Raw genomic sequence first — 14789 nt, forward strand, 5'->3', positions numbered from 1 at the left:
TGCTGCAACACCTTACCCACAGCAGTGCCAACATGACAGGCTGCAAAACCCACCCAGGTTCCCCATTTCCACTGCTTCCATTGGGAGATGCAGGCACAAATAACTTGCAGCTGGTTGGGGCTCTTATAGGCAAACTAGGAGCTGGATTTAGCCACTGGGTTTGTTAAGTCCCAGTATCAAAAGTGTACTAGTTCCTCAGACAGGTCTAAAGCTCCACGTAAGAATTTTCTTCCATCAGGATGCAAATAACAGCCCCATTTCACAGTTCAAAGAAAACATGTGACTTTAAAGCAAAATTATTAATTTTACTGACAGTAATACAAATTGAGAAGTTCCCACATGAGTTATAAGACAAATCAAATATTTTTCAAATGATTCCTGCACTGTAATTTTTCCCTCTTACATTAAATGTAAATACCTCATTGCCTATTTTTATAGGTGGACCTTTGTGCTATTTCAAACATTGATTGCATGTTATCTGAAGACCTAGCATCACTATTCTCTGTATGAAATACCTGATGATGGGAATGGAGGTCAGATCTGCAGGGGTTTGGAGCAATCTGCAGCATTACTCTGTTCAATCAAACCTCCAAGTCACAATGCATCAGTTTATCTTTCGTATAGACCATGTAAGTTACAGAAAAAATCTCCTAAGAAATGCTTGAAGAATATTTCGCTGCACTTACTTGTGCGTCATTTCCATCTTCCAAGTGAAAGTCTAACTACTACACATGAGGAGGGAAAAAACTGAAACCAATCAATGTGGTAACCACCTCCACCAATGCGTGAAAATAGGTTTTCTAGGACAAGAAATGCCATGCTTTTATGTCTAATGACTTAGGCAACCTCACAAGCTAAGTATATAATTTGATTCCAATAAGAAACTCTCCAAGACATAAAATTCTCATTACCATCCTTGCAGGGCTCTGAGCCATTGCACTTCCACAACGTGGCATTTTTATATATTGACAAGGTGTCACCAGCATTGAGTGTATCACCCCATTGGGCTTCAGGCAGGAAAAAACAGGTAATGGAAATGGGAAAATGCACCTTGGAAGGTGAAAGCAGAGGTGTCTTCTTCACTTAGTGATTCCTGTTGAATCAGCTCAGCAGTTTGTGTTGCCATGAATAAGGGATAGATCTCCCACACAGTGGTACACTCAAATTGAGTTTGAACCACTTAGGGAAGGGGCTGAGAAGCTGTCACCTTGTACTTAGACTACACAATTTCGGACTGTCACTATACCAGGTACCTATGAACTAGTCACTCCCAGAAAAAGAATGACAAATCTTAAACACGTAACAAACGCAGTAAGCATACGAGCTATAAATATATTTTTATATATATATATCTCACTACTTATCATAAAACTGACCTACAAGGATGACGGCAGACACACAACATGCAAGCATATGCAGTTATTTTTACCTTGGCATGATTATAAATATCCACGCAGTTTTCTGTATTAATGCTTTTTGCACAAATGATCTCACAGTGTCGTTGTAAAGCTTCAAGCTGGAAAAATTTAGCAGCAGAGAGAAGCTAAAAAAAACAAAAGGCATGGAAAAAATAGTCAAAAACTGCTGAGCGATACAGAATCAGAGCTTGCTTCTTTACTGTTTCATTATATTTTTTTCTCTGCCCTTTCTTCAGTTAGCATGAAAAGTACTGACAAAAAGTCAGAATGAGAAGATTGCTTGGTTGTTTTAACCCTCTGCAGTCCCTTCTAAATCACACTGTGGGAATCTGTACACAGAGAGAACACCAAAGGCTGCTCAGGTCCACATGCTGATTTTGGACAAGGAGAAAAAGGAAACAGCGGCTTGAAGAATATGACTCTGCAATAAGGGACCTGCAAATACAACCCCAAAACCCAAAGTTCTGGTTCAACTGTTCCCCAAGATCTTATTGAAACAGAGCACCTGGGCTAGATGTGGGGAAGTCACCTAAAAGGTCAGGATCAAGAGTATAGAGGAATTCAAACCAAATGATCATGACCATCCTGGGCAGTCTTGATCTAGAGAGACAATAAAGCTCGAACCTGCCACCTCAGCAGGCTCAGGGGAATAGAATCAAATCTACATATGCTCCTTGTCCTAGCTTGTGAGCAGCTGTAATGGGACATCCAGATATCCACTGAAACACTGTCTGGGTCCTTGGCTGTTACTCCAAGGAATGAGTGCACAGAGGTGGGAACCAGCTTTGTGAGGCAATGCCTAGCTAGCATTCAGGTGAGTGTCACGTGTCTGTCACTGCTCTACCATAGCTCTCCTGACACCAGCACTGACCTCCCTTTTTGGCCCTGCATCCCCCCGCTGTGACTGTACTGCCTACCCTGGCACTGCCTTGGCATCTCTGCATGCCTGTGGGGTGAAAATGGCTTGAACTTTGAGTTCTCCAACTGATTTCAGCAGTGCTAAGATTTCCTCTTTTTCCCTTATTCTGTCCTTTTACAGCAGGGAAAAGTAATTTTGTTTTCTGTCTTTCCATGGTAGGTCATTGTCTCTGGCTCTCTGCTCTGCCTTAGAAAGCAGGTTGGGGTTCTTCATTGCTTGACACCTTGCTGTAATCCAGCCAGACCTTAGGCCAAGCTGTTCAGGTGTTTAAACAGCACTTATGCAGGTATTCAGGCCTTTAGGCAGCCCCTGTTATCTTCGGCTGATAGAGAAAGCTAACCTGTTCGTCCCAAAGGGGCTCTCATGCTACACTGGGGAACAAACAAAACCCTGAAACTTCATGACATTATTCTGACTTCTCCTATGCAGTCTGCTCAAGCTCTACTTAAATCCCATAAATAAATCCAAGTGCTGGAAATCTGCAGTGCTGATGTGATAGCAGCCAGCTGGCCCCAATTATGAATTGCCGCAAAGATTTCTGTGGAGTATTTCTGGTGCTTCTTGTTATCATATTTGTAATAAGGCAAGTTACTAAATGCAGTTTTGAAAGATAAAGCCAAATCCTATTCCAGATGCCTCTGTGGCTCAAGCAGTCATGTGCTGGTTTGTAATTACTTTAAACTGTGAGGAACCATGGCCAGATCGGTTATCAAGAGATGAATCAATCAGTCATACATTCTGGAGTCACAGAAGTTTTGAGATGTCACAAAAGTAGAGCAAGCTGCCAGCTGAAATGCAGCACAAGCTTTTTAACAACCTAGGTGATAACACACATCTCTATAAAGTCACTGCACTGCCTAGTCTATTCCCTATTTCAGAAAAGGTTAGAAATTCAGGAGGTCTTTCCAAACTCTGAGTGGAATAGAGAATTAGTGAACTTTTCCTATACAGCTCAGGAAGTCAATGTGGGTATGCTTACTTAAAAATCCACTCCCTGCACTAGAGAGGGATAATTTCAGTCCTGAGCAGTTCCATCCTGTCCATTCCATCCTGGCTGCCAGACAGTAGTGTTATAGGGACAGAATAATACAGGCAGCAATAAAACAGTGATCAGACATGAGGAAATGGAACAGGTTCTCCACTGAGAGGGTGGTCAGTCACTGAACAGGCTCCCCCAGAGAAGTGCTCATGGCACCAAGCCTGCCAGAGCTCAAGGCATGACACTCTGAGTGATGTGGTTTAGTTTTACATAGTCCTGCAAGGAGCAGGGATGTGGACTTCATGATCCTAATGGGTCTCTTGCAACTTGAGATATTCTATGACCCTGTGACAGACAGGTGGCAGACACTGATGATTACCAGCTGTTTAAGTAGCTCTGATTTTAGTATTTACTGACCTGCATTCTTTTTGGCTGCCTGAAAACTCCCTGAATGACTGTCAAGAATTTGCTCAAATATCCTTTAGTTCTATGTAGTTGGAGTGGTTTTGCTGATCACAGCTGACAAGGATGGCACACAGTATTTGGAAGGGGATAACTTAACATCCATAAGGTCGTGGTTGTGTGGCTACACTGAAGGTTCAGTCAGCTCCAGCTGGCTTGGTTTGGCTTTTGCAAAAGGCCACAGCAGCACCTGGATGTTTTACATCCAGTGAGAAAGGGGCAAAGAAGTCTCCACATCTCAGGGAGCAGATTATGGTTTTATTTGTAGAATTTGAGAGTCACATGCTTCAAATTGAACTGAACTGCGTCTCCAGTGGATTTCTCTCATGGTTAAAACCCAGCACATGCCCAAGACTTCTCCCATGTGAGGAACCAAATTGAATGTTTTTAATGCTGCTGAGATAGGGAGGATGGAACACTATGTTGCTGGAAATTGGTTCCAGATTTCAGTAACACCACTTCTGCCTCTAAGTAGGTCTTGCAAAGTCTCCTAGTCTCCTGCAGGACTGCAGAGAGCCTGAGCACTCCAGGTGAGGCACTGCTGGCTCTTACAGGAGTGCTCAGGTCTTGCCCAATGGCCCTGTGCCCTTGGGTGAATGGTACACAGATCAGTCAGCCTCGCTCCCACTGCAATTAAATAAATGTCTCTTACCTCCATAATTTCATTATTTTTAATCAGGAGTGACTCTGCACCTCCATAATAAAGATACTGCATAACCAGCTGTAATAAAACAAAGGGAGTGTTTATAAAAAGCAATCCAAGACATAGAGGAACAGGGGACGATGCAGACAATACCCAAGGCTCTCCTAACACCACCATGGAGTTGTAGGTAAATCAGGCTCAAGCCTCCTGATTTCAAAGATATGCTTGGTTATTCTCTCTCTCTGCGAAGTCCAATGTTTCCTTCTCACAGGTAGTCTAATGTCTCAACCCTCACCCTCAAATTGTCTGGACTTTCTGGTGAGCTCCAAACAGTTTGCAGGAAACTGATTAACCCATTCTGAATTTTCAGTGTATTTCCCAGTCTGTTAAGCACATCACTGATTCAGGCAAACACAGCATATATAACAGTTATTCCCCTATTCCTTCCCTGGCAAAGGCCACCTTCATCCAGCTGTGGTGGGCATGCATGGATGATAAGAAAGAGGTAAAGGAGGCTTTGCACTGTAATACAAGATAACTAAGATCCCCCTGCAGGGAGCCCACAGTTACTGTAGGCAGTTGGGAATTATTTGCAGCAGTAACAGTCGACACATGGAGCTGTCTGAGCTCCAGCTCAAAGCAAGGGAAGCATATCCATGTACATGCTACAGGTACGGAGAGCAAGCTCTGCCTTTTCATGGCAAAAAATTGATTGGAGAACACTGCAAAGGAAGGGAATGAAGTGTGTCTCTTCCAAACCTGTCCATTAAATACAGAAAGAGCCAACTACAGAAAGAAGTGCTTTCTGGTGGCAGGCAGTGCTTTGTGTGCACAGCCCATGCCAGTGAAATGCACGTTGCTGGATCTGCTGGGGCACATTTGCAATCAATAGCACTCTGCAGTGTACGGACAGAGATGAAGCCTGTGCTTGTGAAACCACTGCTCTGCTTTATCAAGTACATACATACTACTTTGATCAGGGCATGCGTGGTGCTCTCTTACAAGTTCCATTCAAATTCGGTGTGAGGACTGTACCTGAAAGATGGGGTACTTCACGTAGTTGATCTCAATACAAGTACTATCAGATGCGGGCTTGCTAGACAGCAATGCTTTAAACCTAAAGAAAAAGGAGCAAAATTGAAATACCAGCCCAATTATCTCTGTGAAAAAGTACAGCAAAACCAATACAGAAGTGCAGTGGAATGACAGCATCAACTCTTGCAAAAACAGTATACTGAAATGAATGGATTTGTCACCAAAAAGCATCAAGATTTAGACACTAACATAAAGTTCAAACCAAAAGGAAGAAGCCTCTCTCTAGGAGATCTCAATTTGAAATTTTTGAGAAATACATCTAATATAACAACAGAATAAAATGTACATCAGAAATTCAGATTCTGCAATGATGCATATACAAAACCAGAATCTTTTTCTTGAAGGCAACATGATCTTTTATGACCATTTGCAGCATTTAAAACCTGAACATTTTCCTTTTTTGAATGTGATATGATAAATTTTGGCTTATGCCCACTATGCTGCTTTAAAAAATGTTTTGGAACAAAATATTAAAACAACAACAGACTTTTAATGCTCCTATGAAGGCTCAGTACAATTGTGTAAGAAGAGGCAGAAGAGAAAACCGGACAGGTTGCTGTTCTCTGATTAGCAAAACCTGAAATTCAGACACAAGTTTCAGGACAAAAAACTCACATAATTTTAGTTAACGTCAGACTTATGTGAGATATACACATACGCAACAATCTACTTCTCAAAACCAGGTATTCCCATTGATCAGAAGGTGAAAATGAGGAATGTCCTGCCAGACACACCTGCCCTTGTACTTCCTCTCTTTGATAATTCATCTGACCTTCCAGCAGTAGTTCAAAGCTTGGCTGATCTATCAAGACCGGCATGTGCTGGATGGTAACCTTTTCCATATAATGACTGCATCTTGTTAATTAAAATACAGATAACAATTTATTTGCTTTCACTAGTGCCAAACTTTATTATGAACACAATTAGTAAGCTTAAAGCTGGACTTTGGAACATATTTGTACATCTACCAAGAGGCTCTAAACCCAAATATCCATTTCTTAATTGAAGGCAGGGTCAGATACTGCAGTTACTTTATGTAAATCTCTTTACTCTGTGCTGTGGGTTGGCTGCACGACTAGCATCAATTCCCATATTGCTTAAATTGTCAAAACTCAGTGCTTTGTCCTTGCCACATCTTGAACTAAGTTGCTATGGAGGGCCACCTAGATTTGTTTAAAAGAACACCTTGAATTATACAGCTGCATACAAATAACGGTTGTGAGCAACTTTTAGTTTGGGTTGAGCTGGGTAACCCACATTCAGCCTTCTGAGCACAGGAAACAGTAAGTATTGCCTTTGGATACAGTACATGCTTCACAGCTATTTAATTTTATTTAAAAGCTGTCAAATGCTGTCAATGAATTGTGTGATGGTAGCTTGCTTTTCCTTGAGACTGCCTAAACTGATGCATGGTAGGATTTAGCCATTCACAAGATAAATTATTAAGAATCAAAATATTAAGACTCCTGTATGGTCAAGAACTGGGTGCAGCAACGAGCACCATGCCAATGTGCCTCAGTGGAATGAAGTCAGATGCATGGCTGAAAGCATGGATGAAAATCTAGTGACAGGAGCACTTGTTAAATGTCTGGCAGATCAACCAGAAACAAGCTGTGGGGATGTTCTGATCAAGAAAAACTTGAAGATTGGGCCACTAGCCCTTGAAGAACTGGGTACACTAAAACAAACAAAAAAACCCCCACAAACCCACAAAATCAAATTCTATTTTTGTTAAAAACCAGAAATGTATCTCTATTTTACCTTGGTGATGCAGTAAATAGCAACACTCGATGTGCATAAAATGGTCTTCCTTCCACCAGAAATGTGACATCTGACATCTCTTTATTATTAAGAAAATGGGGATCTAGAATCACAAAAAGAAGGAAACAAAAAAGACAGTAACTTTAATTTGGAAGAGGTCATGAACACACTGTTTTCCTGTTGTGACAAAAGAAAGCAACAGAATAGAAGGATATTGTTTTTAATGAGTAAAGCCCAAAAAGCTATTTTGGGCAGCCTGAGACAGAAGCCCCTCAGACAACCACATGGAGTTCAGACAGAGGGAATTCAAAGCTCTGAAGTCCATGATGACCTTGCTGCAATGACAGCCAGCCGTCCCCTCCGTGTGACGCTGGCACAGCCTCCCAGCTCTGCTGCCCAGAGCAAACTGCAGCTCAGCAGATGCTGGAGGGGCCTACACTCATTTATACCCTATTAGGCCACTCTCCCTGTGTAAGGAAGTCTGTGTCAAGGGGAAGAGGGTCCTGAAAAATTGCTTGGGTCTTCTCTCAGTCCTCTGAAAACACCCTGGGCTCTGCTGACCAAGCTGGGAAGGCTGTGCCAGTGCAGCATCACCTGCAGGCAGCAGCCAGGGTGCTGTGAGATCCAGACACACACCTGGCTCCAGGCCCAAGGCTTGGATCCCAGCCTAATGAGCAACACAGACAAATCTTTGCAGACTTACAGCCCCACTCGAGCACACCTGATGACCCTCCTGATTTCAGTGGGAGTTTTAGGTCAGGCTAAGTTTGGGGCCCTTCCTTTTCTAATTCTGTCTTTTAAATTCAGGTTTTTCTGACTTGTGGCCCCCTCAAGCACCTGCCCAGGAACAGCCTTCCCACAGCTCTCCCTGGAGAGCTGACAAGGATCTTCCAGTTCCACTTACCCAGGCGGGAGGTCTGCTTGCGCTTAATTTCCACAAGCTTTGGGATGGGGTAGGGTCCATAGCAATGAGTGAAAATGACAGAGAGCTGCTGGCTGATCACCTCATTCTAAGCAAAAGAAAACAAATATATGCAATGTAAGATCAGTATGCAGAGGACATGTTACGTTGTTCTCAACCAGCTGCCTGTTTTGAAGGTGAAAACTGTGATTGCTGAAGCTTTATTAAAAATCAGAGCTTACGATTATTAGCATTTGTCAGAAACTGCAGCTCTCATTTACTTGATTGCTACATCTCCTGTACAAATCATTTTAAATGAAAAAGTCTTCTCCTTGGATGACAAGTCTTCTTTGCCTAACAAATTCCACAGCCCTGTCCCCTCTGCAAAAACAAAGTTCCTTTACAACAGTGATTTCATTTTATTTGCAGACTTACTGTACTGGAAAATGACTTTTTTTTTTTTCTCTTTAGACAATGGTCACTGGTCACGTCTTGGAAAACCTGAGCTACAGACAGATACAGCTGCACAGCCTGCATGCATTTTCAAGTGCAGCAGTCTCACAAACAGACCCTTCCCTTACAGAGTGACTGAGGCATCAGAGCCAGCCACTCATTTAATCCCAAATACACCTCTGGCACCAGTGTGGGCACTACTGTGGAAGCCACCAGACCCTCACAAAACTAGGTCTGGTCCCTGGCCTTACCCCTTTCTGCCCCATCTCAAGGATGCTTTCCTGAGCACCTTGAGAATTTGTATGCCTAAGCTGTAAGGGTAGTGAAATGGATTTAACGCTTAACTACCTAAGGCCCAGATGAAAACAGGATTTAAAAGCTATAGCAAATTTTATCCCACACTTTGCTGATAACCAGAGCAAGTCTAGACAAGCTCAGCAGTGCCACACTGTTAATTCATGGTGACATCTTTTAACTACCCTGTTGGCTGGTGATTCTCTCCACACCAGGAAACTTGTGAAATGGCAAGACACTTAGACGTAAGAGGGTCAAAGGCCAGGAAATAAGCAGGTGAGGGACAAAAAAAATTCGTAATACAAAAATTTGAGGAGTGTAGATATTATACTAAAAATATCTCCAGGCTTTAGAAGCAGAAATTGAAGCTTTCCTTGCTCTGAGCACATTTCAGAAGTGATCCTTAAATCCCAGGAGTGACAAGGAGGAGTGGCAGAGATGCTGTAATGACTCCCTTACTGAATCTAATCAAACAGGGTGGGAAGGGGTAGAGCTGTTCCCTCACAGGCACATGCTGATGTCAAAGGAAATTACACGCACTTGCCCGCAGGCACGAGTTGGCTCCTATTACTATGTCAGATGTAGCACTGAAAGAAACACTAAGAGAAATATTCATACTGAGAGACACCATTTAGCAGGCACAGGGCCCAGCCTTCAGAGGGGGGCTCACCACTGTGGCTCTGACACAAGGAGGGTGTCTCACCCCAGGAGCATCTCACTCTTCAGCATCCTCCCACTGGAGCTCTGCAAAGCCCTCACAAAGGGAGTGAATCACAGGCTAAAGAGAAAAGGAAGATTTAAGGCCAGATTTAAAGAAGGAAGTGACTCAGCTGCCAGGAGGGCTGGGAGGGAAAGCTTTAGACAGACAGGGCAGAAAGAGCATTTTCTTCTCTGCTCAGAAGGGCTGTGCCGAAGCGCCAGGGCCGACTGAGTCAGCCAGGGAGGACTGTGTCCAGCCAGGGAGGAGTGTGTCCGGGGGGGATGCTGATTACAGCAGGGCAGCTCCCGGTTGGACCTGGCAGATCCTAGAAGCCAGAAAACACAAGAGAAGATGGGGATAATTCCATGGTTAGAGCAGAGGGAAGCTTCTGGAGAGGAGAAGCAATGCTCACCTTTACCTGCAGTGAACACAAGCAAAGCGCACTGAAGAGGAAAGCTCTGGGCAGTGCCCTCCCCAATCTGCCGGGGTGCACAGGTCCTGTCTGTGTCACTGAGGTTTCAGTGGGCTCCATGAACTCACCAGTCCCAGCCACAGCTGTGCCTACGCAATAGCTTTATAAAAACACACATACACATCAATAAAGACAATGCAACTCCTCCTTCCAGGGTGCCTGTGGGAATGTGCTGATGGAAAATCTGGGTATTGACTTCGCAGTGCCTTGTTAGGAGCTGCAGGCCTAACTCACCAGACTGGACCAGGACATCCGGCTGCATCGAGACCAGGCAGGGACAGGCCAAACTCAGCCACACAAGTGGGAGAAGGGGATCTCTGCTAGTAACTCCAACCAACGTAAAGAATCAGTTGTGCCTGCAGACAATCCCATGGGAGCCTGCCTACACGGGCTAGGTGCTGCCTGCTCCCTGGGTCACCAACTGGGCACGAACTCTGTGGTGTGCAGATATGAGCCTATTAAAAAGCCACTTCGCCCACAAGACTGTGAAAAAAATGGTGTAAACTAAGCTCTAACTAGCTCAAGATATGGTACATTTACATGAGAGATGCTTAAAAACCCAAGACATGGAACACAGATGGGACAAAGAGAAAAGAAACCTTAGGATGGACACATCAAAGAAAGCAGCGCCATCAGACAGTGGTTTCAGACCTCCAGTGCAGAACACTGACCTCATTTGGCAGAGAGGAGGCTGGAGACTTCTGGCTTCTGTTGGTAACATTAAATAGTTATATCTCATGCCACTCAAAGGCCAAAAAACTTGCTCAGAGAGAAAGCTGAAGCCTGTGCTTATTCAGAGTCATTGCTAACAAACAGCAGCAAGGGAGGGGAGTGGTAAGTTATTGTAGCACATCAAGTTTGCTTCCCACACCCCCAGCACACAGCCAAGCTCACAGGGCTGTGGCCCTGGATCTGCTCCCCACAGTGCCTCTGCTGACTTTTACCAATAAACCAGACAGAAACAGGAGAGGGAAAAGGGATGCTTTATCTGCAGCTGGATGGCTGGGGAAAAAATTGGCTTTTTTAAGCCAAGTCCTGCTCTTGGAGGACTTGGGCTGCCTGTGAAGTAACTGAGAACAACTGCAGAAGTTCATGACCTGGGGCACAAGCATTGTTCTGGAAGACAGGACGACATATTCAGCCTATTCAACCTTCCCCTTCACATAGGGCCCACACTGAGGTGCTCAGAAGCTCTCATTTAAGCACCAGGATGGAGAATTCTTCCCTGTTTACCCTTTCATCCTATCAGTGTAACTGTGAAAGCCCAGCTGTAGGAGCTCACTGCAGCAGTTGTGGGCGGCAATATGAAGACTGGAGGAGCAAACCAAAGTTTGTTTTCTTGCTACAGTTTGATGTTGGAAAACATTGTGCCAGGATGTGTGAGGCTGACACTTGGAGCGAGGCCAGCTTCCCTTCAGACATGGGCGTTCATCTGCACTCAAAGGGAGCCAACGCACATCTTCTTCTGTGGGAGGGGGAAGAAAGCTTGGCACAGGATATATAAAAATATTTACCTAGCCATGGGGTAGTTTACAGATAGGCAAGAGGGAACAGGGAAAAACAGAGAGTCTTCTGAGGGAGATGGTGCTTCCAGCAGAGAGCTGGTTGGTGAGCAAGCAACTTTGCTTTGTAGATGCAAGCAGTCCCCTGACTTAAAAGCATTCTTCAGCAGAGATCTAAAGGAATTCCCCAGTCCTGCTGAATGCACTTGAACTGTGAGGGGGAATTCATAAATTCTTTTGAAGCAAAGCTGGAGGCTTTCAAGTTGTTGGACCAGAGATGCCTTGTCGATTGATCTGAGAAGAGGTGAAGACCTGGGTGGGGAGCGCAGGGATATTTTTTCCTGAGTGTCCATCTGACAAAGGTCTATGGCAGGATTCAGGGAAGTCTCCTCCAGGCCTCGGCGCACACCCTGGGAGAGCTTGCTCCATTCCAGGTTACATGGATCAATGCAGCATAGCCATTCTGGGATGTGTTCCTACAAGGTACTGGACACAACTGGGAAATACATAGCCAATATTCTCCAGTACCTGGTGCAGGACATGTGTCTATACCCCAGACTCTGCAGGGTAAAATGTGTGTTGCAGACTGCTCAAACCCCACTGCCTAGTTCTCCTTACCAGCCCACAGACACCCTACCACCTCCACGTGGCTGCCCTCTACAGCGGTAACAAGTCAAGCTTCTTTTCTTTACCTCTGAAATCCCGAGCAGTATTTTAGGGTTTTCTTCTACTGACATTACCCTTACCAGCTCAGCTCCATTAGTGCTGTTTGTTAACCTAAGTCTGCCAGGCCCTCAAATTCCTCTACCACATAGTCCAAAAACCAAAAGCTCACCACATTAAGGCAGAAAAAGTAACAATCTTCTGGGCTCGGTGTCTGCCTGTTAATACACATCTCCCCAGCACGCTGAGAAACCACACTGCTCAGAGAATAGGGGCACTGGCAAAGACATCTTTTCTCTCTGGTCCTGAGGATGCTGGGAGAACCCATTTCTCTTCTAAATGCAAAGTGACAGAAGTGGTGTTTCTAGTCACCCACCTCACACGCAGTCCCCAACACCTGTTCCAGCAGTGGTAGGGTCTGAGGATGCCCTGAGCCCATTGAGGACTCATCCTTGACATGCTGGGATAACCTTGAATTACTCCTCTATTTATGCTCCTCTTTCCCAGAAAAAAATGATAAAGAGTGAAGTAACAGAGGGCTTTTTGCTGCTCCCCCCATCCCTGAAGATTCAAACTCTGAGACCTTCTTTGCCATCTCAGAACCTTCTCCATCCTTGCACAGGTGCTCCTGCTACTGTCCTCTTGCATAATTCACTTTTACCAAATGCCTCAAAACTGATTGAATGCCACTTCAGATGGTCACTCCTAGATGGTTAAGCAGCATACACATAATTAATATTAGTCAACAGTTGGAAAGGGAGGGAAGCCCCAGAGGCTGGAGCTACAGTTAGAGGCAGTGAACTGCGCAACAAAATGGGTTTTGTTAGTGCTGGGCTCGAGCCCTTCCACTGCAAGCACAAACGGAAAAGAATTAATCACAGGTAAGGCACAAATGGACCCTTCCGTTCCTTCTGGGAAAGCCGCCAAGCCTCCTTTTCAAAAGGCTCTTTATAGCACAGCTGTGCATTGTATGTAAAAAGCTCAGATCCACGGGCACAGTCTAATCCCTGGGTGAGAGCCCAGAAAAGGGCAGGTGTCACATCCACGGCATTTATTTCTTGTAAATGAAGAAACGGCTCCTGCCTCTGGCAGGGGAACATTTTAGAAGGCAGCAGAGGGTAGGAAAAAAATCCAACCTGTGTTAGTACCAAGCCAAATGTGTGTTATGAAAGCACAGGACAGGGTTAACAGTGGTTATTAACATGCCACTCGGTACCTGGCGCTCGCATCTCACACGCAGGATGCAGGATGTACATGTGTGGATAACCTGGGTCCGGCTTACTCGGAACTGTTCAGACACAGAAGTGCTACAAGTGACAATGGGCAACGCTACAGATCACTGCAGTTGCTTGAGAACAGTGAAACCTGACTAACAAAATCATCACAAGTCCCAGCCAAAAGATCAATCACCGTGTGCAGGCTGGGCACTAGATGACACACAGAAGGGCAATAGCCACTCCACAGAATCCATAAGCAAACCCTTTAGCATCCTGGGATGTCTTCAGGGTTATTTTTAGTGCAGGTTTTGGTGTGTCTGTCTCCTCTGTGGAAACTCCACATTTTTCTTCAGCTGAAGTATTTCAGTTGTCAGCCAAAATATTCCATTTTCAGGTGCTAATTTTTTCAAGAAAGGTAAAATATTATGTGGGAAACAAATATCCCAGTGAAACCTTTAATTACAATAAAACCTCAATTTTCTGTTGAAAAGCAGTTCAACAAGACAAAAAGGAGTCTTTCCTGATAGTTTCCAGGTAACAGAAACATGCACAGCATTCTCCCAAGGGCGGACTTTCCCCTGGGACATAATTATAACACAGTGCCTGCCCCAGTGCTGTGTAGGGTTCACCTCTCCTCCCTAGCCTTAGCCCTTCCTGCAGAACAGGGGAGTCTGGCTTCACAGAGCAAAACACAGCTTCACTCAAGCTCATCTGAAACGTTCATTTCAGCCAATCACGAAGCAACGGAAGAAAGTGGAATTTTCTAGCTCCTTTGTATTCCAGTGCCACTTTCTAGATCACATGCAGACCCTGAGGAAATACTGATGTTTGCTACCACCATGCCTGGACTTAGTAGAACAGATGCATGAGCTGAGCCTGTTGACATTCTCTGAGGAACCTCTCCCAGCATTTGTTTTAGAAGAATCAAATCCAAAAAAACCCCAGCAACAGAGAAACAGAATGCTCATCTCAAGCTTCAGCTTCTGAAAGCTTTCCTGGAACACAATAGCAGATGTTTCACTCTTTCCTGCTGCTTTCTGTTTGATGGAGACATGAAAATACTTTTTCAGTAGTTAGTGCATCTATGACAAAGGCTATTTCTGAAAAGATATATTTAAAAAAAACACCCCAAAACTTTCCTTTTAAGAGATTTCCGTTTCCAGATGGAGAAGTTACTGCTGAAAGAGTACTTTAGCTTTCAGGCCATAGAGGCTAGATTTCTCAAGATACCCACATGCCCGAATCCTTTTGGAATTTTAAAATTGGTTATTGTTCTGAATTGCTGTTTGTTCTTGATAACTGTCAACACC

General features: G+C 44.4%; 1 protein-coding gene across 2 annotated transcripts in view; it reads right to left on the reverse strand.

Moving 5' to 3' along the window:
• Window positions 1-14789, reverse strand: part of BTBD11 (BTB domain containing 11) — a 177713-nt gene that overhangs the window by 13663 nt on the left and 149261 nt on the right. For both annotated transcript variants that reach the window (XM_039570362.1, XM_039570361.1), the window contains 5 exons: window positions 8182-8287; window positions 7278-7380; window positions 5457-5538; window positions 4431-4499; window positions 1430-1543 (listed from right to left, as the gene is read on the reverse strand). In XM_039570362.1, the coding sequence (XP_039426296.1) occupies window positions 1430-1543; window positions 4431-4499; window positions 5457-5538; window positions 7278-7380; window positions 8182-8287 (474 nt within the window). The remainder of the gene's footprint in view (window positions 1-1429; window positions 1544-4430; window positions 4500-5456; window positions 5539-7277; window positions 7381-8181; window positions 8288-14789) is intronic.

The sequence above is a fragment of the Corvus cornix genome, chromosome 1A (genome assembly GCF_000738735.6).
Source record: "Corvus cornix cornix isolate S_Up_H32 chromosome 1A, ASM73873v5, whole genome shotgun sequence".
NCBI classification, from domain to species: Eukaryota; Metazoa; Chordata; class Aves; order Passeriformes; family Corvidae; genus Corvus; species Corvus cornix.